This window comes from Protopterus annectens, chromosome 9.part0, assembly GCF_019279795.1.
Source record: "Protopterus annectens isolate FY-2018-M chromosome 9.part0, PAN1.0, whole genome shotgun sequence".
NCBI lineage: Eukaryota > Metazoa > Chordata > Ceratodontiformes > Protopteridae > Protopterus > Protopterus annectens.
This window is the reverse complement of record NC_056743.1, coordinates 163,110,795-163,138,033: the sequence shown is the minus strand read 5'-3', so window position 1 is coordinate 163,138,033 and position 27,239 is coordinate 163,110,795. Positions and strand designations below refer to the sequence as shown.

The 27,239-nt window shown below is 42.4% G+C and overlaps 1 protein-coding gene across 3 annotated transcripts in view; it reads left to right on the top strand.

Annotated features, from left to right (window-relative positions):
* Positions 1-27,239, top strand: part of ACP2 (acid phosphatase 2, lysosomal) — a 658,601-nt gene that overhangs the window by 243,557 nt on the left and 387,805 nt on the right. For all 3 annotated transcript variants that reach the window (XM_044082703.1, XM_044082705.1, XM_044082704.1), the window contains one exon: positions 20,643-20,729. In XM_044082703.1, coding sequence (XP_043938638.1) covers positions 20,643-20,729 — 87 coding nt within the window. The remainder of the gene's footprint in view (positions 1-20,642; positions 20,730-27,239) is intronic.

Genomic DNA, 27,239 nt, shown 5'->3' with positions numbered 1-27,239 from the left:
GAGCAATGTGCCTCTATAGTTTTGATTAGTGGATTGTATAACATTTCATTTCAAAACAAGGTTTTAAACACATTTTTATTTCTCTGCTACTTTATTTATACTCCCTATATGCACCCCAGAAAACCTCCTGTTCCCTCGGACCTCAATTGCATTCTGTAGAAGCTCGCCCTCCTACCTTTTGAGCCAGCTGCTTCCACAGATATAAAATTCCTGACCTGGAAGACTGCTTTCCTGCTTGCCATTGCTACAGCCAGAAATCTCAGAGCTTCAGGTCCTTGTGTGTGAAAACTTTCATCATTTTCCACTCAGAGTATCTTTTAGGACCAATCCTTCTTTTATACCCAAGGTGGCAACAGAGATTTCTTTAAATCAGACCATACACTTGCCTACATTCTTTCCTAACTTTGGATGTGCATAGGCAACTGCGTTACTACTTGGATAACACCAAGAATGTCAGGAAGTCATTCTAGTTTTTTGTGGCCTTTGCCAGTATAGCTGAGGGGAGACCAGTTTCAAAACAAACAATCTCTAAATTGATCTCCCACTGGATTTCTTTTCGCTACAACCATCATGGTAAGAAGCCTCCAGACTCTGTGAGGACACATTCCATTAGGGCTACCGCTGCATCTGCTGCCTTTCTTAATGGGGTGGCCACTAAAGACATTTTGGAAGCTGATACTTGATCCTCTGTGCATACCTTTACCAAACATTACCATCTTCCTACCTTTTCCAAGTCCAGAGTGGGGTTTGCCATTGCCTTTTTGCAGGGTGTCCTTTCTTCTCCTTAGTCCTTCCATCAACCCTCCTTTCAGCTTTGGGATTCATCCCACAATTTAGGACTGCAGCAGTGAAACACATAGAACATAGTACAGTTGTATACACTTACCATAAATGTAGATGTTTGAATGTATTCACTGTTGCAGTATTCTTTCCCTCCCTCCTTTCCCTCTTGTCTGTGGGATAGGGTTAGTTGTTCTCCTTTTCAGTTCAGTTACTCCCTTCTCCTTTACGCACATTCTGGAGTCTATGAGCTTAGGCCCCTGACCTTCAGGACCTTCATGTTGGGGGCAAGAAAGTACTAAGGTCATGGCACCAGCCAACTCCCTTTATATAAAGATCTTCTGATGTTGGACAGGGCATCCGCCAGCTCCAGGAGGGGGAGAAAATTTTCTGGTGGTCAGGTCAGCTAAGGGCTTCCATGGCAGAAAATCCCATAAGTTAAGACTGCAACAGTGAATATACTGAAACATCTACATTTATGGTAAGTGTGCACAACTATACTTTATAGGGTAGGTAGACAGTGTCAAGGGCAAGTGGTCCAAAGACCACAGTATCAAACAGAGGCCAGTCTGCACATAAACATTTTAGGGATGAGGGCTGTACTTGCATTGAGCCTTTTTAAGACTCATTATTACTTTTCCTTTACAAAGTCCACCATAGCAGTCCCTTAACAAGCTCCAAATATGGCGATGACCTAAACACTACTGTTTGAACGTCCCTACTTCACTTCAAATACTTTATGCAGTTAACTATTCTACCTTTTCCTTTACATGCATTCAACCATACACCTCTCCATATAAACCTCACTATTATCTAGGAGGCCATGCTACTGTTACCTTGTTTTCCCCCTTATTATACTACTAATCTTCTCTAGTACTACACTTAAATACATCTGTCATTTCTCTGCAGCTTTTCCTATCTTCTGCTTAAACTATCAAGATCATCTTTTTTGTGTTGTACTGCTTATTTTCTGTGTCTTACCACAGTTTACTTACATTCTGTCTTTTTTCTCTGCAGTTTCTTCTACATCTTGCATAAACTGTCATTTTTCATAGCTAAAATTTATTGCCAGTAGCTTTATGCATAAACTTGTATTCTAATTAAGTAGTGTAGTGTAAAGTGTATTTTTTGCAATTATTACAAATGTTTGACTTATTATACAGCCTTAGTACTTAGTGTGTGTTATGTTGTTCTGCTAAAGTTAATGTACTTTTTTATGCACCAGTAGTAAGTCTTTGCTGTATCCTAATTATCTATTTTCAGTATGCACATTTCTGCATCTTACCATATTTGAACTTGAGTGATGTTTGCATGTTTGATCTTTAAAAGCTTGATCTGATGTTTTCATCTTCATTCACTCATTAACCTGTGGGTCTCAGTTCTGATCCTCAGAACCGACAGGCTGCTTTACTAGCTAAAGATTCCAAGCTCGATCTCCTCCCTCCTACCCATAATCGCCCCATCCAGATTACCTCAAATCTCGTTTGCTGCTCTGAGAATAACAGCGAGGTTCCAGTGCTTCTGAGCTCTGCCACAGGTTTATTGGTGTTTCATCATGTAAGTTAGTCCTTTTTCTCTTTTTGCCGCTGCCTTCTTAGTCGCTCCTTTTTTTCTTGCAGTTTAAAAAAAAAAAAAAAAGTTTAGAATAATTTTAGAATAAATTTTCCCTTACTCTGGTTTCTCTCTGCTACAGCCTTTTCCTTTCCTCTCTCCTTCCCTCCCTTTTGATGACCGATCACAAGGAAAAACCATTATGTTTCAAGAAATGCACTTCCTGTGGGCACAATATCCCATTGTCTGATGCCCACAGGAAGTGCATTTATTGCCTGGGGCCTTTTCATTTGGACAGCAACTGCAAGATTTGTAAAAACAGTTTCCCCAGGGCCCTGGCAGATAGGAGGAGCAAGCTTATTTTAAAAGGTTTGCTCCCCTCCTCTTTTGTCCTCCACTATCCCTTCAATGTCAGAGGCTCAACCTCCCTCTAAATCTTCTAGAGAGGCCTAGGAGGGCAGGAAACACGATCCTCTTTGGAGTTGCCTAAAAAGGTGCCAAGGTCCTCAGTGCTAACCACTTCCATGCAAGCCTCCTCAGCTTCATCTTCTGCTCCATGCCTCCTCCTCTTCTTTGGGGCTGAGCGGATTGCATCAGAGGTCTCCACATCGTGTCTCGACTTCTGGCTGGGGGACAACTACCCCCACTCGGAAGTCCCCTTCTCTGAGGAAATCTTCCAAGTCTCCCTCCTCCACATCCTCCAGATATTCTCGAAGCCTCTTGAGAAAGATGTGGTAGACTAATGAGGCAATTTCTTAAGGCTCAAATCCAGATGGTTGTTTTTTCCGCTCCGTCCCATTCTGGATCCATGAGGGTTTTCCCTTTTGTACCCATGGCTCCTTCTTCAATCTGGGCTTCAATTTTGAAGTCTTTTGTTCCGTTACTCCCAGATGCCAAGGTGTTGGGGCTGATAGTAATCTCCTCTTCACCCTAGACCATTTCCCTGACGCACTCTGCTGCAACTGTTTTGGGGCTGTGTATGTCTTGGAACCACAACCTCAACATCGGTTCTGGGGGTTTGACTTCCTCTCCGAAGTTTTTGGAGTGGTCTCTTACCCTTGGAGCTTTGGCGTTCAATAGCTCTGCACCGACTCCCCCTTCTGAGTGGGAGGCTCAGAGGCTTTGGGAGGTGTCTGCTCTGATAGTTTTGGCTCTGGAGGGGATGTTTCTTGAGGTCGGAGCCCTTTAGCTTTGGAGGTGATGGAGAGGGTTCTCTCCCATTCCAGGAGACCCTCAGCGATCACATCTTCAAAACCTATCCCTACCCCTTCTGGATCGGTGCTTGAGGCCTCTAGTCTACCACTTGGACAGTCGGCCTCGGAAAGTCTCCATACACTTCCATCTGTGGAACTCAAAGGCTCTTCTGACAACTCACTGGAACATCCCACAGAGGAGGTTCCTTGGAAGAGATTGTGCAAGAGAAGGCACATTAATTCCCCTGAGGAATCTGTTTAACACTGACACTGACTTCGAGGAAGGTGAAGGATCCCAAGACTACCACCAGAACTTTGGAGGCATTTTAGAAATTCTCCATCAAGAGTGGTTGGTCTACCCAAAATCCTTCTCCGGCTGAATCAGTGCTGTTGGAGGCTTTCAAGTCTGGCCCATCTACATCCTGGGTAACCCCCCCCCCAGCTGACCCACTCATTGAGTTGGTGTCTTCTAGGGTATGGAAGGAACCGAATACAGTAGAGCCCATACCAGAATGCACAGATAAAATCTTAAGTGCCTCCCCCTGGACAAGATCTTTTGGACCAAGTGTATCCCCGTAGATGCCATTCTTGTTGTGGCAGCCACCAAAAAGGAGCTAGCCCAAGAAAGCTCCTCTGCACCCCCCCCCCCCCAGTAGAAATTTTCAGGCTTTGAATAGATTTGGTAAGAGAGTTTACTCCTCTTCCATGTTTAATTTGAGGGAGTTAAAGTGTTTACCCCATTTTATGAGACTACTGAGGCACCTGGTCAAGAAACTCTGTAGCTCAGCCCTGGGGTCCGTGTCTGCCAAGGGACAGAAAACCTTTTTTCTATATTGGCCACCCTTCATTCACTATCTAACGTGTCTATGGGTTTCACTTCCCATGTGGCAGAGGGTACCTCAAGGTCAGCCATTTCTAGCATTGCCATAAGGCCTCATGTCTAGATGAGGCTATGTGACTTTGCTGAGCCCTTTAAGGCATCCTTCGTCAATGAGCCCTTTGACAGATTGACCTTGTTTGGACCCATAGTTCAAGAGATACTCTCCTGCAGCAAGAAAGCTGGGAAGACCCTGTCTGCCATCGGAATCTGCTTTTATACTCCACAAAGGTCCTTCTCCACAAAGCAATGTGGCAGTAAAAAGTTGTGGTTCAGGAAATCCAAAGCTTTCCATCAGGACTCTCTGGGAGATTTTTTCCCCCAGAGGCAGATGGGGAAATTACCAGAATGGTAGACGCCACCCATGTGAAGAGGGGCCATCAAAACCAAGGTTCTCAGGATCTCTTCTCAGACAGACCCTTCCAGTGCTCTTGAGCAGATGTTCTTTGTGTTTCACTGTTGCAGTCATTACATTTGGGTAATCTGCTGGCAGGTTGCCCTCAGTCGGCCTGATTAACAAAGTCTTGGTTCCTGCGTCGGTTGCTGTCCCTTCTTCCATGATGTCAGGTCGTTAGGGGTATAAAACATGCAACTGTCGCCATTACATCAGTCTTTCTTGCCGCGCAGTGCCCAAAGCAGTTCGCAAGTGCCGGTCGGCCGACTCCTGAAATTTTCGTTTTCGAGTTTCAGAACCGAAGTCTTCAACTAAAAGCTAAGTACCCGCTAGAAACTTTTTCTTGCTCCTTACCGATGTCAGTAAAAGTTAATAATTGCATTACTTGTGGAAAGCAAATACTTCATAAGGATTTTCATTTGTACTGTATTCCTTGCTTAGGCCCTGACCACAATGTGCCTTGCTGTCGGTTTTGTGCAAAATTTAATCAATGGACAATTAAACGTCGGTATATTTTTGCTTCTAAATATTTTGGCTCAAGATTTAACTATCCAGAAATGTCGGTTAGCAATCTGACTACCAGAATACCTAAAAAACGCAAAGAAAAAGACATTGACAAACTGTCGAGGTCCAAAACCGACGACAACGCTTCTCCTAAGCCAGTCGCCGGTTTGCAGGTACTCAGTGAGGTGCTTTCGCAGCCCCTGATACCTGCTACTTCTGATTCGCAGGCCTCTACTGAGACCCATTCGAAGTCTGGTATGCCACAAGATGCTTCAATTATGGAACCTGCGGATGTCTCTACCTTAGATGGGTCCAGAGCCGCTGTACAGGCACCGGCTTCCGAGGGTGTTTTCAGGCCTACAGATTTGTATATTAGACCGACGCCATCTTCAAAACTAGGGCCAAAATCTAAATCTATGTCTAAAAAACTGATGCCTGGGCCACATGTGCAGGCCCCTATGCCTAAAAACAAATGATCAAAATGGCTGAAGATTTAATTACTCTGATCAGGGGTAGCCAACCCCCTCCTTCTAAGAGGCCTAGGCAAGACATTGATAATGAATCTTCTGAACAGGGTTCTATTTCTTCTGACTCTTCTAATGAACAGGATTTGTCTGTTCCTACTTATGAGGACTCTGATGCAGAGGAGTCCATTCCTTCTGCCTCTCCCCCTGAAGATTTTTCTTTTGGGGAAACTTTACATGCTTTAAGGGAACATTTCCACTGGGAAAGTCAGGATTTCTCTGAATCTAAAAAGAGACTTAGTGATTTTCTTCTATTTCCTCAGTATAGGCCTTTGGCTGCACCTCCTGTCCTAGACATTGTTGATGATGTTTTTCAGAATCTAGTACGACTCCTGATTCTCTGCCTCTGGCTCCTTATAAGCCAGACAGATACTACAGATTTCTTGTTTCCCATAAATTCCTTTTCAAAAACCCTGTTGCTGATCCTGAAACCGTTTCTCAGGGACCCAAGGGCATTAAGGCCTCTTCTGCCAAAAATCCTACTCCTTCTGATAGAGGTTCCAGGGCGCTGGATAGATGGGAGAAAGAAGGTTTACACTTCTGCAACCTTGGTAATCAGGGCTTTAAACTGCCAATTTCATATGCTTAAATATCAACAGCATATCATGGGACTGCTTAAACAGAAAATGATGTTAATTTCTGACTGTGTGGAAAATAAAGAATTGCAGGATTTATTGTATTCAGCTGAACAAGTTGGAAAACATACTTTGCAATGTGGTTTTGATTCCTTGGAGGCCTCTTGCAGGGCTGCTGTAACTGGATCTGTGCTAAGAAGGCATGCTTGGCTCAGAGAGCAAACTCTGCCTGACCATGTTAAAGCAAAATTGTTGGATGCTCCTTTACAACAGGACAGTCTCTTTGGTAATAAGGCTGAAGAAGTGTTTAAAAAGATGGAAAATAAGCTATATTAAGGCAAACTGAAAGATTTCTTACAAGTGTAACCTCCAAGATTTAGTAGGCACTGACCTTCTAAGAACTGGTCCTTTCCAGTCCCCTCGAGAGCCGCTCCAGTCAAATCAAGACATTCCAAAGGCTCTAGGTTTCAGTCACAAGGAACTTTTAGAACAAAGCAATGGGGTGCCTCCACCTCCAAATCTGGAAGCAACAAGGCACCTCCCTATGGTAAACAGTCTCAATGACTTCCCTGTACCATCACCAAGCACTTACCTCTTAGCAGCCCCTTTGGGGGGAAAACTAGCACTTCATGAACGAAGCTGGCAACTTATTACCCAGGACAAATGGGTTTTACATATAGTATCCCAGGGATACAGATTTCACTTCCACACATTGCCAATCCCAAACGGATGGCCAAATCTGCCCCCAAATCAGTGGGCAGAGACCCAGAAACAAGTTATGTCCCTCATGAACATGTGGGCTATTCAACCAGTACCAGAAGAGGAAAAGGGACAAGGTTTCTGTTGCAGACTTTTCCTGGTACCCAGAAAAGACAAATCATGGCGTCCAATTCTGGACTTATCCACTCTAAACACATTTCTGGACATACCAAAATTCAAGATGCTGACTCTTCAACAGTTACTATCTATGCTAGGCAAAGATGCCTGGTTGGTAACTCTAGACTTAAAAGAGGCTTACCTGCATATCCCAGTCAGGGAATCCTGCAGAAGATGCCTCCACTTCAAAGCAGGCTACTTGCATTACCAGTTCTCTGCACTGCCCTTTGGCTTATCTACTGTGCCCAGGGTCTTCACAAAGTGCCTGGCACCAGTAATTGCATTTTGCAGGCAAAGAAATATTCAAATATATCCATACCTGGACAATTGTTTAATTCAGGCAGAAAACAAGGACATTCTTCTAAAGCATCTGACGTTTGTAAAAAGGGTTCTAACTTGTCTAGGGTACACCATAAACGAAAAGAAATCACAACTCGTACCCTCTCAAAAAATTACATTCCTGGGTGCAAGCTTGAATACAACTGCCCAGATGGCTTACCTTATGCCAGAAAAGCAAATTCAATTGATGGCTTACTTCAAACAGGTGGCCACAAAAACCCTGCTATCTGCAAGACAAATTCTGCAGGCCTTGGGGTACATGGCCTCCTGCATTCTTCTAATTCCATATGCAAGACTGCATATGAGGAAACTTCAGTGGTACTTAAAAAGTTTATGGAGTCAACATTGTCACAGGCTGGAAACAATGATTCCTATTATACCGTGCCTGCAACTAGAGTTCCTATGGTGGGCAGAGGCCTGCCACCAAAACAAGGGACTGCCATTCACTCCACCCCCTGCCGCTCAAACCCTAACAGACACATCAGACTATGCTTGGGGGGGCTCATCTAGCAGGGAAGTGCATTCAGGGTAAATGGAGCCCCAATCAAATGAACCTACATATCAATCAGAAAGAGATGCTAGCTGTACAGAATGCTACCTTCATCCAGGACAGCTACTGATAAAGACAGACAACACCACAGTTATGTGGTACATAAACAAGCAGGGGGGTAGACATTCCTACCCCTTTTGCAGACCAGCCATGGCGTTGTGGAACACGGCCTTGACCTATCAAATACAACTACAAGCTCATTTCCTGCCAGGAAAGCTAAATACTCTGGTAGATGAACTAAGCAGAAATCTTATGGACCCACACAAATGGAAACTGGAACCACAAGTTTTCAACATGTTGACACGCAAATGGAGGAACCCAGACATATATCTTTTTGCTTCACCCCAGAACTATCAGTTGGACAAATTCTGCACAAGAATTCATCACAAAAAAGCTTGGAAAGTGGATGCTCTATCATTCAGCTGGAAAAAACTATCAGTCTATGCCTTTCCCCCTCTGCCTCTGCTCTCCAAAGTTCTACTAAAGGTCAAACAGGACAAACCAAAAATGACTCTGATTGCTTCAGACTGGCCTTGCCAACACTGGTACCCACTCCTGCACAATGTGTCAAACCTCCTCAGACACCTTACCTACTGTCTGAGCAGAACTACCAAATTCTGCACACTCTGCTCCAAACTTTGAATCTTGCAGCATGGCTAATCAACTAATTTCACCCTTGGCATCCCTCAGCAAACCAGTGATGGATGTCATTTTGGAGGCTGGAAAACCTAGTACTAAAAAATCTTATGCTAACAAATGGAAAAGATTATGTGCCTGGAACCAATCACAAGGACTAAGCACAGCAATGCCCAATATTCCTCAGATTCTGCGATACCTGAGATGCTTCACAAGGTCCTATCCTTTTCTTCCATAAAAATAAATCCATGCCTCTGCCATTTCAGCTCATTACAGCACAGAACCTTTTCTAAAGCAGTATCTCAGAGGGGCCAAAAATCTAAGACCTCCCAGGAGAGCACCAACTCCTGCATGGGACCTCAATTTTGTTTTGGAAAAACTCACTCTCCCTCCTTTTGAGCCAGCTGCTAAACAGCCTTCCTTTGAGCAGTCACTTCAGCTAGAAGGATTTCAGAATTACAGGCTCTTATGGCAGTGGAGCCTTTCATTATTTTTCATCCAGACAGGGTGGCTCTCAGGACCAATCCATCTTTCATGCCCAAGGTGGTATCCAGTGTGGCTCTTAATCAGACCATTCAACTGCCAGTTTTCTTCCCCAATTCACAGAGCAAGGGTGAGCGGATTCTGCATTCTTTGGATGTACACAGACAACTTAGATTCTACTTAAACAGGACAAAATCTCTAAGAAAATCTGAACAACTATTGGTGGCATTTGCTGCAGAGGGAAAAGCTGTTTCAAAGCAGACTATTTCCAAATGGATAAGCCATTGTATTAATTTCTTCTATGTGCACCATGGTAAACCTATCCCCAAGGGGATCAGATCCCATTCCACCAGGGCTGCATCTACTTCTGCAGCCTTTCTCAGAGGGGTTCCTACCAGAGACATTCTAGAAGCTGCTACCTAGAGCTCAGTTCATACGTTCACCAAACATTACCATTTACCTCTCTTCTCTAAATCCAGAGCTGGCTTTGCCACTGCTGTCCTGCAGGGCCTTATAGCTGCACCTAATGCTATATAAATCCATCCTCCCAACCATAGCTTTGGGATTCTACCCAAATGTAATGACTGCAACAGTGAAACACGAAGAGCATAGTACAGTTGTGTACACTTACCATGAATGTAGATGTTTGAGTGTATTCACTGTTGCAGTCCTGGTTACCCACCCTCCAGCCCCCTGTTTTTCTCTTACTATACCTCTCCTTTCTTTTACTTTGCTTAAAAGCCTTTTTGGGTGTATTTGCTTTTGTTTGAAGGTATATTTTTTGTGTTTTACATTTACTTATATATATTTTGCTCCCCATTTGGGGGCAAGGCACCTGACATCTGGGGCAAGAAAAACTGATGTAATGGCGTCGGCTGCATGTTTTATGCCCCTGACGACCTGACGTCATGGAAGAAGGGACAGCAACCGATGCAGGACCCAAGACTTTGTTAATCAGGCCGACTAAGGGCAACCTGCCAGCAGATTACCCAAATGTAATGATTGCAACTGTGAATGCACTCAAACATCATCATTTATGGTAAGTGTACACAACTATACTTTGCCTGACTACCTTCCTCTGGAGGCAGTTGGGGGGCATTTTTTCCTTGCAGCCTGGGAAGCCATCACAAATGACTGATGGGTGCTAAGGATTGTACCAAGAGGATACTGCATTCCCTTTTTAGAGTAACAGAATCCAAAAAATGACCTCCCCTATGTTCCACCCAATCACAGGGAGGATGCAGCTGCAAAAAAAGTCATCCAGTAGGTCCCTCCTGATCAAGCCAGATCGGGTGTCTCTTCCAGGTTCTTTTTGGTACCCAAAAGTCAGGGGACCTAAGACCTATTCTGGACCTGACTTCCCTGAACAAATATGTAAAGAACACACAATTCAGGATGGTCACAGTTCAGTCCATCCTACCCCCGTTGAGGATGAACAATTGGATGTGCTTTGTAGACCTGAAGGATACATACTATCACATCAAAATAGACGGGTGCTCCAGACGGTACCTTCCTTTCAGGCTGGGAGCCAGTCATTACCAGTTCAGATCACTCCCATTTGGTCTCACCATAGCCCTCAGGATTTTCACCAAATGTTTGGCAGTGGTGGCAGCCCATCTCAGGCTGCAAGGGTACCAGATCTTCCTCTGTCTGGACGCTTGGCTCCTAACCACTCCAACCAGGCATCTGTTGTTACAGGCCAAGGATTATCTCCTCCACTTGGCTCCAGCCCTTGGAATAAAAATCATCCTGCACAAATCCCAGTTGGAACTGGTTCAGGTGATAGATTTCATAGGAGCACGGCTGGACAAAAGAATTTCTCATGTTTATCTGACAATGGACAGAGTATCAAACTTAACATTTCACATCAAAGAAGTCACGATCATTCCAAAATTCTACCCAGTTTAGTTCTCAGAGAGCTGGGTTCCATGGTGGCCACAATAACTCTGTTGCCCATAGCACAGTTTCATATGAGAATCCTACAGTGAACTTTAGCTGTGCAATGGTCACTACACATGAACCCTCTAAGTTTTCCAGTCAAACATTCCTGGATTTACAAAGAATCTCTTCTTTGGTGGCTTAATTCTACAAATGTTACTTGTGGTCGCCCTTTCATTCTTCCTTCCCCAAATGCTACATTGACCACGGACACCTCCCAGATGGGGTGGGGGAGGCATTATCTGGGTCAAACGGTCCAAGGCATGTGGATGCCCCTGGAGGTTAAATTGCATATCAGTGTGCTAGAGATGAGAGTGGCTCTTCTAGTGTTGCAAAAACTACACAGTACTCTTCCTCTAGAACTATTGCTATTCAGACGGACAATATGTCAGTGGTCTGGTACATCAACAAACAGGGAGGGACCAGATCTTGCCCCCTATGTTGAGAAGCTATGAGTGTGTGGCAATGGGCGATGTTTACCAACCGCTTTCTGGTGGCTATGCACATTCCAGGAGAATCCAACATCTTGGCAGACAGACTCAACTGACTTTTACTGATTCCTCACAAGTGGTCCCTGAATCAGTGCATGCCAAACAGAGTCTTTCAGGAATGGGGTGAACTCTGCTGTGATCTTTTTGCTTCTCCACTCAACAACAAATGCAGCAGGTACTTTGCCTTGATCCCTCCTCGGGGAGTGTCACCCAGGTATGCTCTAGCACATGCTTGGCCTCCTGGTCTGTGTTCTGTGCCTTTTCCCCACTGCCCTTAATCCCAAAATACTTACAGAAGGCTCTCAAGTTGAAGAGAAAGGTAAATCCTCATTGCTCCCTTCTGGGCTTTTCTGGTTCTGGACTGGTTCTCCTTTCTTTGGCCTCATCTGATTTACCCGCCAGTGATGCTGGACCCAACCCTGGATCTACTTTCTCACCCATCAGGGCATTCTCACCCATACATTCACGGACTGTAACTAACCGCATGGTTTCTCTGATTCCAGTGATAGCTAGACACCCCAGGCTCTACTTCCCTGTTCAGAAAATATTGATCTTAGCCCATAAATCCTCAACCAGGAAAATTTATAAGAGCAAATGGAAAAGATTCTTCATATGAGCGCAACAGAAACAAGTAGATCCTTTCACAGCCCCTGTCTCAGTAGTTTTAGATTTTTTTTTACCTTTCTTTTCAATAATGGAGCTAGTTACTCCACCATTAACGTACAGCTAGCAGCTATCTTCAGTTTCCATTTTGGACAAGATTCTTCTTTACTGACTTCAATGAAACTCTGTAAAGCCTTTCTTGGGGAACCTTTCTACTTCATCCCCCTGTAAAAGATCCTACCCTACCTTGGGACTTGACTGTAATTTTAAAAGCTGTAGTCCACCCTCATTTTGAACCAGCAGATTTGAAATTTCTTTCCTGGAAGAAGCTGTTTTTGGTGGCCATTACTTCAGCAAAAAGAATCTCTGAACTTCAGGCTCTTTCCTGCAAATTTCTTGATATTCCACAAAGGTAGAGTGACCCTTCATACCAATCCATCCTTTCTCCCTCTCATCAATCCAAAAAGGATCACAAAACAAAACAAATGATTTTTGCAGGTAGACAAGCACCCGTACGGCCCCTGCTAATTATATATACCAACGCTGAGATTGCATATGCCCCAATCCATGACCGCTGTCTCATGGTGAAAAAGCTGGTAACATTTGATCATCTGATTTTCAATTAGCTGTACTGGCTTTTTCACTCATTGATGAAAAGCCAGTTCACCAAAAGATACTGTTACACACACATACGTGCATGCACACGTGTGCACACACACACACACACACACACACACACACACACACACACATATTTCATTCCACTTTTTATATGTTCATCAATAGGGGCAAGTTGCCCGTCTCTCATATTACTATAGCACGGTTGTACTCTATCATTACGTAACTGATGAATTTCATTAAACTCTTTTCTGAGGTTAGTTTCAGTATTGCCCCTTATCTCAAAATTTCCTTTTAATTCAACCAACTCACCACTAAAGCCCCTATCTGATGCACTGAGTCTGGAGACTCCCATGGTTTGTTCTCTAACAACATTTTTAAAGACATATTGGGGATGCATACTCCTCCAAAAAAGTAATGTGTTCTTATAACGTTCTTTCCTATGAACCCCAGTATTTACACTTCCATTTAGCAGTCTTTCCTATGAACCCCAGTATTTACACTTCCATTTAGCAGTCTCTCAACATAAACATCTAAAAATGTAACCCTATATTTGGAATAGGTCATAGTAAATCTCAAATATTCAGTGGTTTCATTTAACTTATCAAGAAAAGATGTTAGTTCAAGCTCATTGCTTGTCCAAATCATAAAGAGGTCGCCCACAAAATGATGATAAAAAACAACGTACATCATACATGGGGTACAAGAGGGACACGATCAATCAGCCATGGCCGATCGAAACGCAAGTTCTGTTCAGAGAGGCAACCCAACCAAACACTGAAGAAAATGTGGAATCAGACAGTGAATCACTAGTGCGGAATATTTCACATTGTGTATTAACTGTGGAAGAGAGCTCTTTATTAAACCGTACTATAGTAATATGAGAGAAGGGCAACTTGCCCCTATTGATGAACGTATAAAAAGTGGAATGGGGATTTCCATGTTTTATACTAGTGATGTAAATGCTATTTCTGATATTCTTAGAAGTAAATGGGATATTTTGACCTCAGATCCCAGTATTAAAAAGATTATAGGAGAAGCACCGAGATTCAGGTTTAAAAATAAACCAAATTTGAGAAGAATGTTGTGTAACAAGATGAATCAAAAAGATGGGTGTAAATATAGTAATTCAGTTACAATTCCTTGTGGGCAGTGTAATTGTTGTGATTATAGCAATTCAGATGAGTTCTTTGAACATCCTGACACCTATGAACCTTATAGTTTCCTGATCGATGCGAATTGTCATACCCAACATTTAGTTTATTTTGAAGTGTGTGACCTCTGCTGTGCTTTTTATGTGGGGAAGATAGATCGTACATTGAAAAAGGATATGTGTACATGTATGTAGTGTAAGAACAGGTTCAGGTAATGGCGCCCTTTCCAAACATATACAGGCACAAGGAGATAACCATAAATTCAGGTTTATGGTGATAGATATTAACACACCCTTAGTTAGGGAAGGGGATGTTAGAAATTATACTGAACATAAGGAATTTAATTGGATTTTGAGACTTAGAGCAGATAAAGGAATGGGTCTTAATGAGAGAGCTTCCCTAAGACCCATATTGAAAAGTAGGAGGCTAAATATTAAATAGGGATCACTTATGCACTTTTGGTAACACAACATAAGTATTTGTATAAGATTTTTATTATTTCAGAGTTAATTTTAAAAGTATATATATTTGTGTGTGATTTTATATGTTTTTGAATATATGAGAAGAGTCTGAAATGTCTTACTGTGCTGAAAGGGTTAATTTATTTGAATGGTTAATTAATATGTTTTGATAGGCTGCTGTTTTTTATATAAATGAAGTTTTTGAGCAGTTATTTTAATGGTCTGATGAAGCTATTGTGAAAGCGCTTACCATCTGTATAATAAATAGTTTATGATTTTAAAGGTTCTTCTGCCAGTTGGTTATTTCACTGCTCAGTCATTCATTTATGTGTTTTACTTACTATCTTTGAGCAGTGATTCATTCATCCTGAACTGTATCATTTGTGGTGTTTGTGTTGATGCAGTAAACTTATTAACAAGAAGTGAAGTGTTTTGTACAGTCTGGATGAATGGAAAATCCACAGAGCTCAAAGTAGACTCTGGGTCAGAGTATAATGTTATATCTGCAGACACATTTGCATGTGTGAGAACTAATGAACAACTCAATGTAACCAGAAGTGTGAGACTTGTTGCTTATGGAGGTGAAGAAATTCAAACCGAAGGTTCAGTGATACTTTCATGTTATTTGGCCGAGAACTGTTGCAACTTGTTATTCTCCATAGTCCAAAGACCAGTGCAATCTTTATTGGGTCTCAAAGATAGTTTTAAGAATGAATCTGCTTTCTTTTGCCAAAGAAGTTCATCTTGTGAATGCAGTTCCGTGTTCCAATTTCTCCAAATCCATTTTCTCAGAGTATGCTGATGTTTTTGATGACAAATTAGGCACACTTCCAGTTGTGCATTCCATGAAGTTAGACACTGAGATTACTCCTATGGTCAGACCAGCAAGAAGAGTTGTGATAGGTATGCAAGATAAAGTAAAAGCTCAGTTGGATAACATGGTGCAGCAAGGTGTGATTTGTCCAGTCACAGAAACAACTTAAATGGGTGTCGTCCATGGTAGCCGCTCACAAAAAAGGATCAGATGAAATCAGAATATGCATTGACCCAAGAGGTCTGAACAAAGCATTAAAAAGACCATATCATCCATTGCACACAGTTGAAGAAGTTGCAGCTCTAATACTGAATGCCACTGTATTTTCTGTTTTGAATGCAGAGAGTTTATTTTGGCAAGTGATGCTAGATTGCAAATCCTCATTTCTAACTACTTTTGGTACTCCGTTTGGTATATACAGATTCCTAAGGATGCCATTTGGAATAAATTCTGCAAGTGAAGTTTTCCAGTGTGCAGTGGAACAGATTTTTTCGGATTATCCTTGACTATCTGTTGGTTGGAGGCAGTGGTGAAGCAGAGCATAACAGAAATCTCAAGAAAATCCTAGACAGAGCACGTAAAGTGAACTTAAAGCTCAGTACTCTGAAGTGCAAATTCAGACTTCCAGAAGTTGCATACATAGATAATTTGTTTACAACTATAGGCTTGAGACCAGACCTGACAAAGCAAGCAGCTGTTCTGGAAATATCAGAGCCAGACAATGTACAAAGTTTACAGCGTTTTCTGGGCATGGTCAGTTATTTAGGCAAATTTATACCAGACTTCAGTGAGTTAACAGATTCTTTAAGAGAGCTAACATGCAAGAATGTTGAATGGTCATGGTTGGAACATCATCAGAAGGCATTTTTAAGACCTTAAGCAGAAAATTGCCACCCTACCCACTTTAATGTATTATGATGTGAAATAAAAAAACAGTTATTCTTTCCTGTGATGCTTGAAAATTTGGCCTAGGCTCAGTTATTCTTCAAGAGGGCAGACCAGTAGTCTATGCGGTATGGTGAAATTGAGAAAGAGCTTTCAGCTATAGTATTTGCATGTTCAAAGTTTTATTATTATATTTATGGTTGAGCTATTTAGATTGAAACTGATCATCAGCCTCTAGTTACTATTCTGAAGAACCCTCTGGATTCTGCTCCAGCGAGAACACAAAGAATTATGCTCAAATTGCAAAAGTATAATTTCAAATTGGTCTACACTAAAGGTAAATTGCTTTATCTGGCTGATACTCTATCCAGATCTCCTAGAAATACAACGAACAGCTTGATGCTGAGACGTTTGACTTTGATGTGATGTCAGTGTGTAATTTTTCCACCACTAGACTTGAGTTAAGAGATCATACTCATACTGATCGAATTTCACAGAAGCGCAATCATTATATTAATGTTGGTTGACTTCAAAGCAATCTAGTGTATCACCTGAGGTGCAGGTGTGTTTTCCTTACAGATATGAATTGCTGATGGAAGATGGCATTATTTTCAAAGGTCCTAAAATTGTTGTTCCTGCTTCCTTACAACAAGAATATATTCAGATTTTGCATCGTGGGCACCTAGGATCCACATCCACTAAGAGAAGAGCAAGAGAACTGGTGTTTTGGCCTTCATTATTGAAAGACATTGAGAGAGTTATTTCTTCTTGTTCAGTATGCAATAGTACTAGACTGCATTTGCTAAGTCCAATTCATGAACTACCTTGGTGTACTGTAGCAGCTGTTATCTTTGAGTGGAATAATCACCACTGCTTAATTTTGGCAGACTCTTATTCAAATTGGTTTGAGATCGATCTACTACCAAACTTAACCTCAATTGCAGTTATTACTAAGTTGAAGCATCATTTCTCAGTTCGTGGTAGTCCACATAAACTTTTTTCAGATAATGGTACTCAATTTGCTAGTCAGCTGTTTTAGAAATATTTATTTTTTGCAGTTGGTTTACCAGGATAGTCCATTGGGCCAGTATGAACCCGTTTTCAATGGAGTCCTGGGGAGAAAAGCTCCAAAACAATCAAGGTTACAATAGGTTTTAGCTCCAAAACAATCAAGGATACAATAGTTTATAGGTTATAATTTTACAAGTGTTATAGACTAGAGCAAGCATTACAAACAGTACAGTCTAGTGATGAACATAACAGGTGATACAGACTAGTAAAGGATCATTACAAAATAAATACTGAGGAGCCAATACATATTAGGAAGCTTACACTTAAGAGGTGCAACCTAATGCATACTTTGCATATATGCAATATGCAGTAGAATGGGACTTTGTACATGTCACTGGTAGTACTGAATATCCCCAGTTCAACAGAACAAGCAATACAGAGTGCAAAGCAGTTACTTGAAAGGTCAAAGCCTGGCAATACCGATGTATTCTTGAATTTGCTTAATTTCAGAAACCTACCTCATGATGATATTCTTGACTCACCTGCCCAAAGACTATTTTCCATGCAAACTAGAACAATGTTACCTATTTATTCAAGTTTGTTGCAGCCTAAGTCTAAGAACACTAAAACCATCAAGTCTCAATTGTTTAAGAATCGTAATAACCAGAAATCTAGTTATGACAGATCGAGCAGATTACTTCATCCATTGAGGAAAGGAGAGATGGTATGAATCCAGACAACAAAAGGTTTTGATCGAATAGGACAGATTACAGCCATTTGTGCAGATTCGAGATCTTACTTGGTAAATTTAGAAGGAGTAGAGTATAGGAGAAATCACAAACATCTTCCTGTAACAGAACCATCATCATCATTGTAATCACAACATTGTATCTGTGATGCAAACTCTAAACCGAAGAGTGAGTCAAACACTGTTTCGAGATCAGAATGTGTTCAAAAGTCTGATTCTGTTCCAGAAAGTGATTCAAACATTCCACAAGTCAGCCATTTTGCAGAAACTGTCCCAGTTGCTAAATCTAATTCCCAGTTTTACGTCACACAATATGGACGGGTGTCTAAGTATGAAGTACACAGCAACGTGGACTTAATTGTACATACCTATTTGTTTAATATTGTAAAATGCATGTCTATAGATTACCTGTGATTTCTGAATGTCAAACAGTCTCATAATTGTATGGTCTATTTCTCAAAGAGGGAGGATGTAGATCAGAGTGTAAAGTGTGTGTGCTTGTATCTTTAAGATGCATGCGAGGCTGTAACTGCACGTATATAACCCGCACACGTGCACAACCTTAGTGCCATTTTGAAGGAGCAGCTAGGGAGTGAGCACGCATGATCATAGTCATTAATTGTATATAAGTTACAGTTTATAGTCAACAATAGTAATGTGTTTGTATATAATAAAGCTGCTTGAACAGAACCCATTAAGACTCGTTTATTTGTGTCCTAACACAAAAGCAACAGTGGTCTTGTTGTTTTCAAGCTGCAGCTCAAACTTAGATTCTCTGTGTTGTATACAAATACCTCATCCCCTGGCAGTAGGCCAACAACCAATAATTGCTTCATTCCAGATGAACCTGAACATAGAGTGTATTGCATCCTTATTGTTTGGGGTGTAGTTATCAGCTTCGGTTCAGATATTGTGCTTATGTTGATAAAAGGCCATAAGAATTTCCAGTTAGGAACCTGAGCACTGGATGAACCAACAGGGAAAGGTAGAAATGAACAGTCCATGTAGCTTATTCATCTTTGAGAGGATAGATGTGGTTCACTTCACTGTAGTGCTGGCGGCCACTGTAAAATTGATGTACTACATGCAACATGTGGGCCAAGGGTGCAGCAGGCCCCTGCTCATGAGCCATGCATGTCAGTTTCCAGGGTGATGTGGTTAGGCTATATGTAAAACTGCCATGGCTGCCCTGTGATCAGATGTCATTCCATAGAGGAACTGTAGAGCAGGGTCTTAGTAGTGGTACAGTTAGTAACCAAGCAAGGGGTTGGGGGAGAGTATATAAAGAAATAATTTATGACATTTTTGTTTGTAAAGCACCTTGATCCATTTTCCCACTTGCGTCACTGTCAAAGCATTTGAAACCGATTGTTGTTGCATTGTTAATTGAACTTTAATGTTCTGTTTTGAAATGACTTGTGTTTATCTGCGGTTATAGTACTATGGTAGGAATGAAGAGGTGTGGCTTGCTGATCACTCACAGGGAGTGGGGAGGTTTGTACACATTTGGAAGCTCACTGGGTAGGTGCAATTTCCTTGATGAAAATCAGGGAAACCACCTCTTCTGGGTCAGAGGGAGGGAGGGAAGGGGGTGTTTGAAGCAAACATACCTGGCATAACTGAGTAGATACCCTTCTTGGTCAGCGTGTTGTACGTCCCCTCTTTTGCACTTCACTAAATGCTCCAGAGGATAGTGCTGCATAAAACAAAAATTGCAAACCACCCCTGCTGTTTCTGTGAATGGTGGCCCTTCATGGCTGACCCTTGCGTTAGTGATGAGGAACAAATGGTTCATTTGCCTGGAAGGGGGCTGATGACAGACACTGGCGGCAAACTGAAAAAAAAAAGATTCTGGTACCATACTTTGTGGACTTTTTTGCTGAATAACATTTCACTGTGATCTGTTTGCCAAAATAATACTCTTGTGTATAAGAAATAAATAGATGCATTCCTGTAGGAGGCTTTGCTTCCTATTCAGCATCTGCAGAGGTGGACCCCTGCACACCACATTTTAATTACTCTAACAGTGAATCACAGCATGTTGGGAAATAGAACAATTTTTCCAGTGAAGATTATTCATTTTTGAGTTGCTAGGTGCACTGCATGTGGGTTTGTCATATTTGACCAAGACTAATAGTATAGATATCCTTGTTTGTGTGTGACAAATCCTCTCATCTGTTAGAAAAGCTGGAATATCTTGTGTCCCGAATGCAGTTGGGCATAGATTTTGGAACATTTGTCTGAGGACTGAGATATTTCAGTATAGAAAACAAAAAGGTCCAAACCATATCTGTTAGAACGTGTAGAGAACTGTAAGGTGTAAGAATGAGTGGTGTAAGGCACAAACTGCCTCCTTCAGCAAAGTATTTTCTAGTTGATTCTTTGTCAGTCTGTAGGGCATATCTTTAAATGGATGTAATTAATTAATCTATGCTGTTTAGCATTAGTCTCAGATTAGGTTCCTGCATGAAAATCTATCAGAAAAAAAATACTGTTGAGAAATGGGAAATTTAGCCACTGTTCTTGTTTGCCCAAACTGAAGAGTACATGACTGTACTGTGTTTTATTGGGGAAAGTTAATAGTTACATTAGTAGCTAATATGGTTTATTGGACTGATTGCTTTGTTCTTTTTTTAGGAAGGGATGAGGCAACACTTTGAGCTTGGACAGATGTTAAAGAAAAGATACCATGGATTCCTGAATGACTCCTATGACAGGCATGAGGTTTGGTTGCTTGTGTTTACAATTTGATTTGACAGTGCGTGTTATGCAGTACTGTTTAGAGTAAGTTTTCATTTTGAAAAGAAACCACAGCATAACCTTGAGTACTGCATCTAGAGTAACTGTATTTATTATTAATTAAATTAGTTTACCAGGGTAGAGCACTTGTTAAACGATGACTAGTTATGGGCTCAGCCCATGTATCAGTGTTGGCTCATTAGTTTCACTGGACGTTTGGCACTCAACACTGGTACCTCATGCTTGCAGTTTATGTTTTCATGAGTTGAGAAATGGGGCCAGTAGAGCTCTGGTATACCATATCTAACATGGATAATGTCCTGTCAACTGGAGGAGTTTATTTTTTTCTCCAAACTGCTTGATGGTCTTTCTACCAGCCATGCTTTTAAACATTCACTGTTTTCAAGAAATTGATTGTTCAACAAACAGCCCAACCACTAACCACTTTTAATAGTGGGCAAATATCTCCTTTGCTTTTACTTCAAGGAGAATCATAACTTTTGGGTTTACTTGCCAGTGAAGCTGTGTTAAGTTTCTCATGTTCAAACCTCTTTCCCATTGCATGGACTTTTGTTCCAAGTTAAGTATATTCTTTCAAGTTTAATTTGCTCATTACTGTCTGAAACTTGCATATTTCTTCCTAACCTGATCACGAGAAGTGAATACATCTTAACTGCATTAAGCTAATCCCCGAAATTTTGCTGTGTTGCCCCTTGTATCATTCAAGTTATCTTAAACTGTTTTGCTTCCTGTCTTGTAGATATATTAATTGCTCAGCTCTGGAACTAATGATATGTATGGCCTTGGTAGTAATGTTTTGCAGCGGTAGCGTTGTTACCTCACAGCAAGAGGTTCTCCCATTTGATTCTCGGCTGGAGTGCGGGAAGTGCCTTCTGTGTGGAGTCTGCATGTCCTCCCCGCGGTTGGGTGGACGTTCGAAAGACATGCGTAAATGGGCGTGCCTTCGTTGAAGGTTGGGCATCAAGCTGACACCTTGGCATTCCTGAAAATTAACTGCCAATCATTAGCGGACCGGAGTTCCGCTGTGGCGACCCCTAACTGGGAAAATTCGAAAGACAAACAAGAAGTAATGTTTTATTATTATTAAGCAAAAACACAAAGCTGCCACCAAAGCTTTAGAACGCACTTGTCCTGTACAAAACAGATCCAGAATAAAAAGCAAAACACCAGGATTTGGAGACGGTTGTAGAATCCATTATAAAAATCTTTATTCGACACAAGCGCTTTCGTGGGTGAACCCCACTTCTTCAGATGTCTAATACATTTTACAAACAGCTCTTAGTTTAAATATCCTCTTGAGACACATGATTAAAACTAACCAATACATTGTTCTGGTGTGAACAAGCAAATTTAAAGCAACATCCTACAAGGAACATGCCATTAACTGAACTAGAAATCTGAATGTATATGTATACACTTCTCAAAGCCTATTTATAAAGTATCTAGATTAAAATTAACGTAACATTTCAGTTTGCAGTCACAAGCACAGAATATATCTGCACATATTTACATTTTCCACTTCTGTTCTCCAAAACACATACAAGCCTGTAACAAGAAGTCAGTAATTTATCATACAAATGACTCCACAGCACATCTTGCCTAAAAAGCTGCCTAAGCTTTCACTTAGTACATTTCACTTTACAATTACAAACAAAGAATATATCTGCACATGTTTATATTTTCCTCTGATGTTCTCCAAAACACATACAAACCTGTAACAAGAAATCCGTTATTTATCATACGAACAATTCCACAGCACATCTTACCCAAAAAGCTGCCTAGACTTTAACTTAGGATGCAGGGGTATATATTAATTTAATCCATGACCTCTATCAGCCCTTAATCTTACTATCCACTTTGCTTCAAGCTCTTCCGTGATGTTCTGTAGATCCCCACCTCTTATACTCTCATATGTTCTCCCTATAACTAGAAATTTAAAGACATGTTCCATATCATTATTAATAGTGTGTCTGGCCAAGGCATTCACTTTTTTCTTTTTATGGATGGCATAAATGTGTTCACGTATTCTTTCCTTCAAAGACCTGTCTGTCTTCCCTACATAGAAACTATGCCACACTGTATTACACATCAGAAGAAGTGGGGATGTCCTTCAAGAATGCAACTGCAGTCATAACATGTGGGTTGTCCTGCCTCAGGCAGCCCTCGGTCGGCCGGATTCCAAAGTCTGGGACGCCATTTTCTTCAGTCTTTCTTGCCGCGCGGTGCCCGAAGCAGAAGCAGTTCGCAAGTGCCGGTCGGTCAGCTCCTGTATTCTACGATACCGAAGTCATCAAAAAAGCTAAGTACCCCGTTGGGGACCTTTTCTTGCATCAGCCGATGTCAGAAATTACTGAAAAAGTTAACAATTGTCTTTTTTGTGGTAAACAAATACCTCATAAGGATTTCCACTCTTACTGCCTCCCTTGCCTGGGCCCAGACCACGACGTCTCGGCCTGTGTAGCCTGTGCTCGCTTCAACAAGCGCACTCTCAGGCGCCGGGCAGAGTTCGCCAAAGACTTTTTCAGCGATAAATTTGCTTACACCATGCCGTCGGATCTTCAGACATCGCAAACTCCCAAAAAGCGAAAAGACCGGGACCGACATCCTCGACCCGCGTCTACCACTGACTCTATGCCAAAACCTAGCGTGAGTGCTCCGGTTCCCTCTGAGACGGTCTCTCCACCGCTCCGAACCGAAGACACCGCATTACCGACGACTCCGATTCCAGATATTACTCCGACGCCAGTTATAGATTTTCCTCCGGATACTGAAACCGAGGAAATGCCCGAGACCATTGCTGTAGACAAGGTCACTCCTGCACGTGGAGCTGCCAGGCCTCCTATGGCCATGTCTGTTAAGGCCTACACTAGGGCTAAGGCAGCCAGCAAAACAAAGCATATTGCTTCCAAATCCTTACCTCAGCCGACTCCGGAGACACAAATTATGTCCATGGCTGCTGATTTAATTTCCATGATCAGAGGTTCACAGGCCCATCCTGAGAGAGCATCCCAGCCTCCTCCTGATAAAAGGCCCCGGGTTGAACCCTCTGACCCTTCTCCTTCAGATGAAGACTCTGAGGGCTCAGTCCACTCTGATAGCCAGGAAGAGCTCTTCCAGACCTATGAGGACTCGGATGCAGAAGATTCCATACCTTCGGCCTCCCCTCCTGAGGATATTTCTTTTGGGGAAGTTCTGCACACCATGAGGGAACATTTCAAGTGGCAGGGTCAGGAATATTCTGATTCTAGGAAACGCCTTAGGACTTTCCTTAAGAAGCCTCAGCACGGGCCCTTAGCTATTCCTCCTGTACTTGATGTTCTGGATGATTTGTATTCTGATTCTAGTGCTACCCCTGATTCTCTTCCTCCTGCTCCAGCCAAGCCAGACAGGTATTACAGGGTCCCAGAAACTCATTCCCATTTATTCAGGGCCCATACTGCTGATTTGGAAACTATTTCACAGGGGCCTAAAAGAGTTTCAGCCTCCACCTCAAAAAATCCTTTGCCCTCCAACAGGGAAGCAAGGTCATTAGAGATGGGGTAAAAGGTTTACACATCCACTACCTTATCTATGAGAGCTTTAAATTGCCTTTTTCATATGTTCCAATATCAGGATTATCTCTTAGAAGATTTACAAAAAAACATTAGCTTCTCCTGATCCTTTAGACAGGAAGACTTTGCAGGAAGCTGTACATAACACTCAGCAAGTAAGCAATCACTTCCTGCAGTGTGGATATGATGCACTGGAAGCTTCATGTAGGGCAGCTATGACAGGGGCAGTGATGTGTAGACATGCTTGGTTAAAAGATCAACCTCTACCAGATCATGTAAAAGCAAAACTTCTGGATGCACCTTTGGAAAAGAACAAGCTTTTTGGTGCAAATGCTAAAGATGTGTTAAAGACCATCGAAGAAAAAGCAAAATCAGTTCAGACTGTGAAAGATTTCCTCCAGGTTCAACCCCCCAGATTCAGTAGGAATTGGCCTTCAAAAAACTGGTCCTTTCCTAACCCAGAAAAGTTTCAAAGGGGTAAGAACAGACGTGGCCGAGGAAGAGGCCAATACAGAGGCCCTTACAGGGGACGACAATGGCAGCCAGGAAACCAAAGAAGTGACGCAGGGGATGTCCTTCAAGGATGCATCTGCAGTCCTTACAAATGGGTTGTCCTGTCGTCAGGCAGCCCTTCTGTCGGCCGGATTCCAAAGTCTGGGTCTGGCCTCGGCTGGTGTCGCACTTCACCCGACGTCATAGCTGCAGTTCTTCGGGTATAAAGGCATCAGCCGACGCCATTTTCCTCAGTCTTTCTTGCCGTGGCGAAGCAGAAGCTGTTCGCAAGTGCCGGTCGGTCAGATCCAGAGATTACTACTACCGAATACTACTAAGACTTCTAAAAGCTGACTCATTCTTGCCTCAGCCGATGTCAGAAAAAGTGAATAACTGTTTAACTTGTGGGAAACAAATACCTCATAAAGATTTCCACTCTTACTGCTTACCTTGTTTAGGCCCAGACCATGACGTAGCAGCTTGTTTAGCCTGTGCTTTTTCAACCGACGGACGCTTAGGCGCCGGTCGGAGTTTGCTGAACAGTTTTTCGCTCAGATTTTGCGTACATAATGCCGTCGGATCCTCCGACTTCACAAGTTGTTAAGAAAGGACCGACAGTTTCGGCGAAACCGGTTAAGCAAAAACCGAGCAAACGGTTCTATCTTCAGCGAATCCATGACTACTACCGAGGCCCCTTCTAACCTGGTTGAATCGGCCTCTGAAATTCAACCTGCTACTGTGGTTTCACAAGAATTATCGGACACCATCCCTTTGGATGTTTCAACCCCTGCACGTGGTGCTGCTAGGCCGCCTGCAGCCATGTCCATAAAGGCCTTTGCCAGGGCTAAAGCAGCCAAAACTTCTAAGTCCGTGCCTGTTAAGCCCCCCTCTCACAGGCCCAGTTCCAGTTCCCAAATGCTCACTCTGGCAGAGGATCTCATCTCTTTAATAAGGGGATCCCAACCTCATCCAGACAGGGCCTCTCAACCTCCTCCAGAAAAGAGACTTAGAGCAGAGCCCCCTGAGCCAGTTTCCTCAGATGATTCTTCTGATGATACAGACAATACAGACCATCCAGAGGCTCCTTTTTCTCCTTATGAAGACTCCGATGCTGAGGAATCGATTCCTTCTGCCTCTCCACCAGAGGAAGTTTCCTTTGGGGAAACCTTACATGCCATGAGAGAGCAATTCCAATGGCAGGGGCAAGATTTCTCAGATTCAAGGAAAAGGCTTAGGACTTTTTTGCATTTACCACAACATAGACCTTTAGCTATACCTCCAGTTCTTCCTGTTGTAGATGATGCATTTAATGATGCTTGCACTGCTCCTGATACTTTGCCTCCAGCCCCTGCTAAGCCCGATAGGTTCTACAGGGTCCCGGACACACATCACCATTTATACAAGGCTCCTTTTGCAGATCCCGAGACTATCTCCCAGGGGCCTAAGGCAGTAGCTCGACCTCAGTTAAAACCCTCTCCCTCTGAAAGGGACTCCAGGTCCTTAGAGAGATGGGGTAAAAAAGTATACACCTCTGCTACTCTCTCAGCTAGGGCATTGAACTGTCATTTTCATATGATCCAATACCAGGAGTTTATGCTTGATCAGTTAACTAAGAAACTGTCCTCTGATGATTCTTTAGATAAGAAATATGTTCTAGAAATGGTGCATAACATTCAGCAGGTTAGTAACCATTCTTTAAAATGTGGCTATGATGCACTGGAGGCTTCCTTTAGATCAGCCATGACTGGCACAGTTATAAGAAGGCATGCATGGTTGAAAGAACAGGTCTTGCGGATCATGTTAAAGCAAAACTATTAGATGCTCCTATGGATAAGATCAGTTTATTTGGTTCTCCTGCTCAGCAGGTACTGAAGAAAATGGAAGAGAAGGCAAAATCTGTACAAACAGTGAAAGATTTCTTACAGGTTCAGCCTCCAAGGTTTAGCAGGAACTGGCCTTCCAAAATTGGTCCTTTCCAGACTCCTCTAAAACACAGAGAGGCAGGAATAGGCGTTCAAGAGGCAGAAATCAATCCAGAGGAGGTGCCTACAGGGGACGCCAGTGGCAAGGTAACAACCAGCGAGGCACATACACAACTACTACCACTGCAACAGGACAATCACAGTGACTTGGCTCTGGCACCGCCTACCAGGGAACAAATAGCAGCACCCTTAGGCGGAAAGTTAGCCTTATTTTCAAAAACTGGCACTACATCACAAGAGACAAGTGGATTTTGCAAACTATAGACCAAGGCTACAGGTTTCATTTCCATACTTTACCAGGAAAAGAGGAATGCCAAACCTACCACCAAATCAAAAGACAGAAGCTCTAAAACAAATAGCTCAATTAGCAATGATGAGAGCTGTGGAAAGGGTACCATCTATGGAACAAGGAAAGGGATTTTACTCCAGACTATTCCTGGTACCAAGAA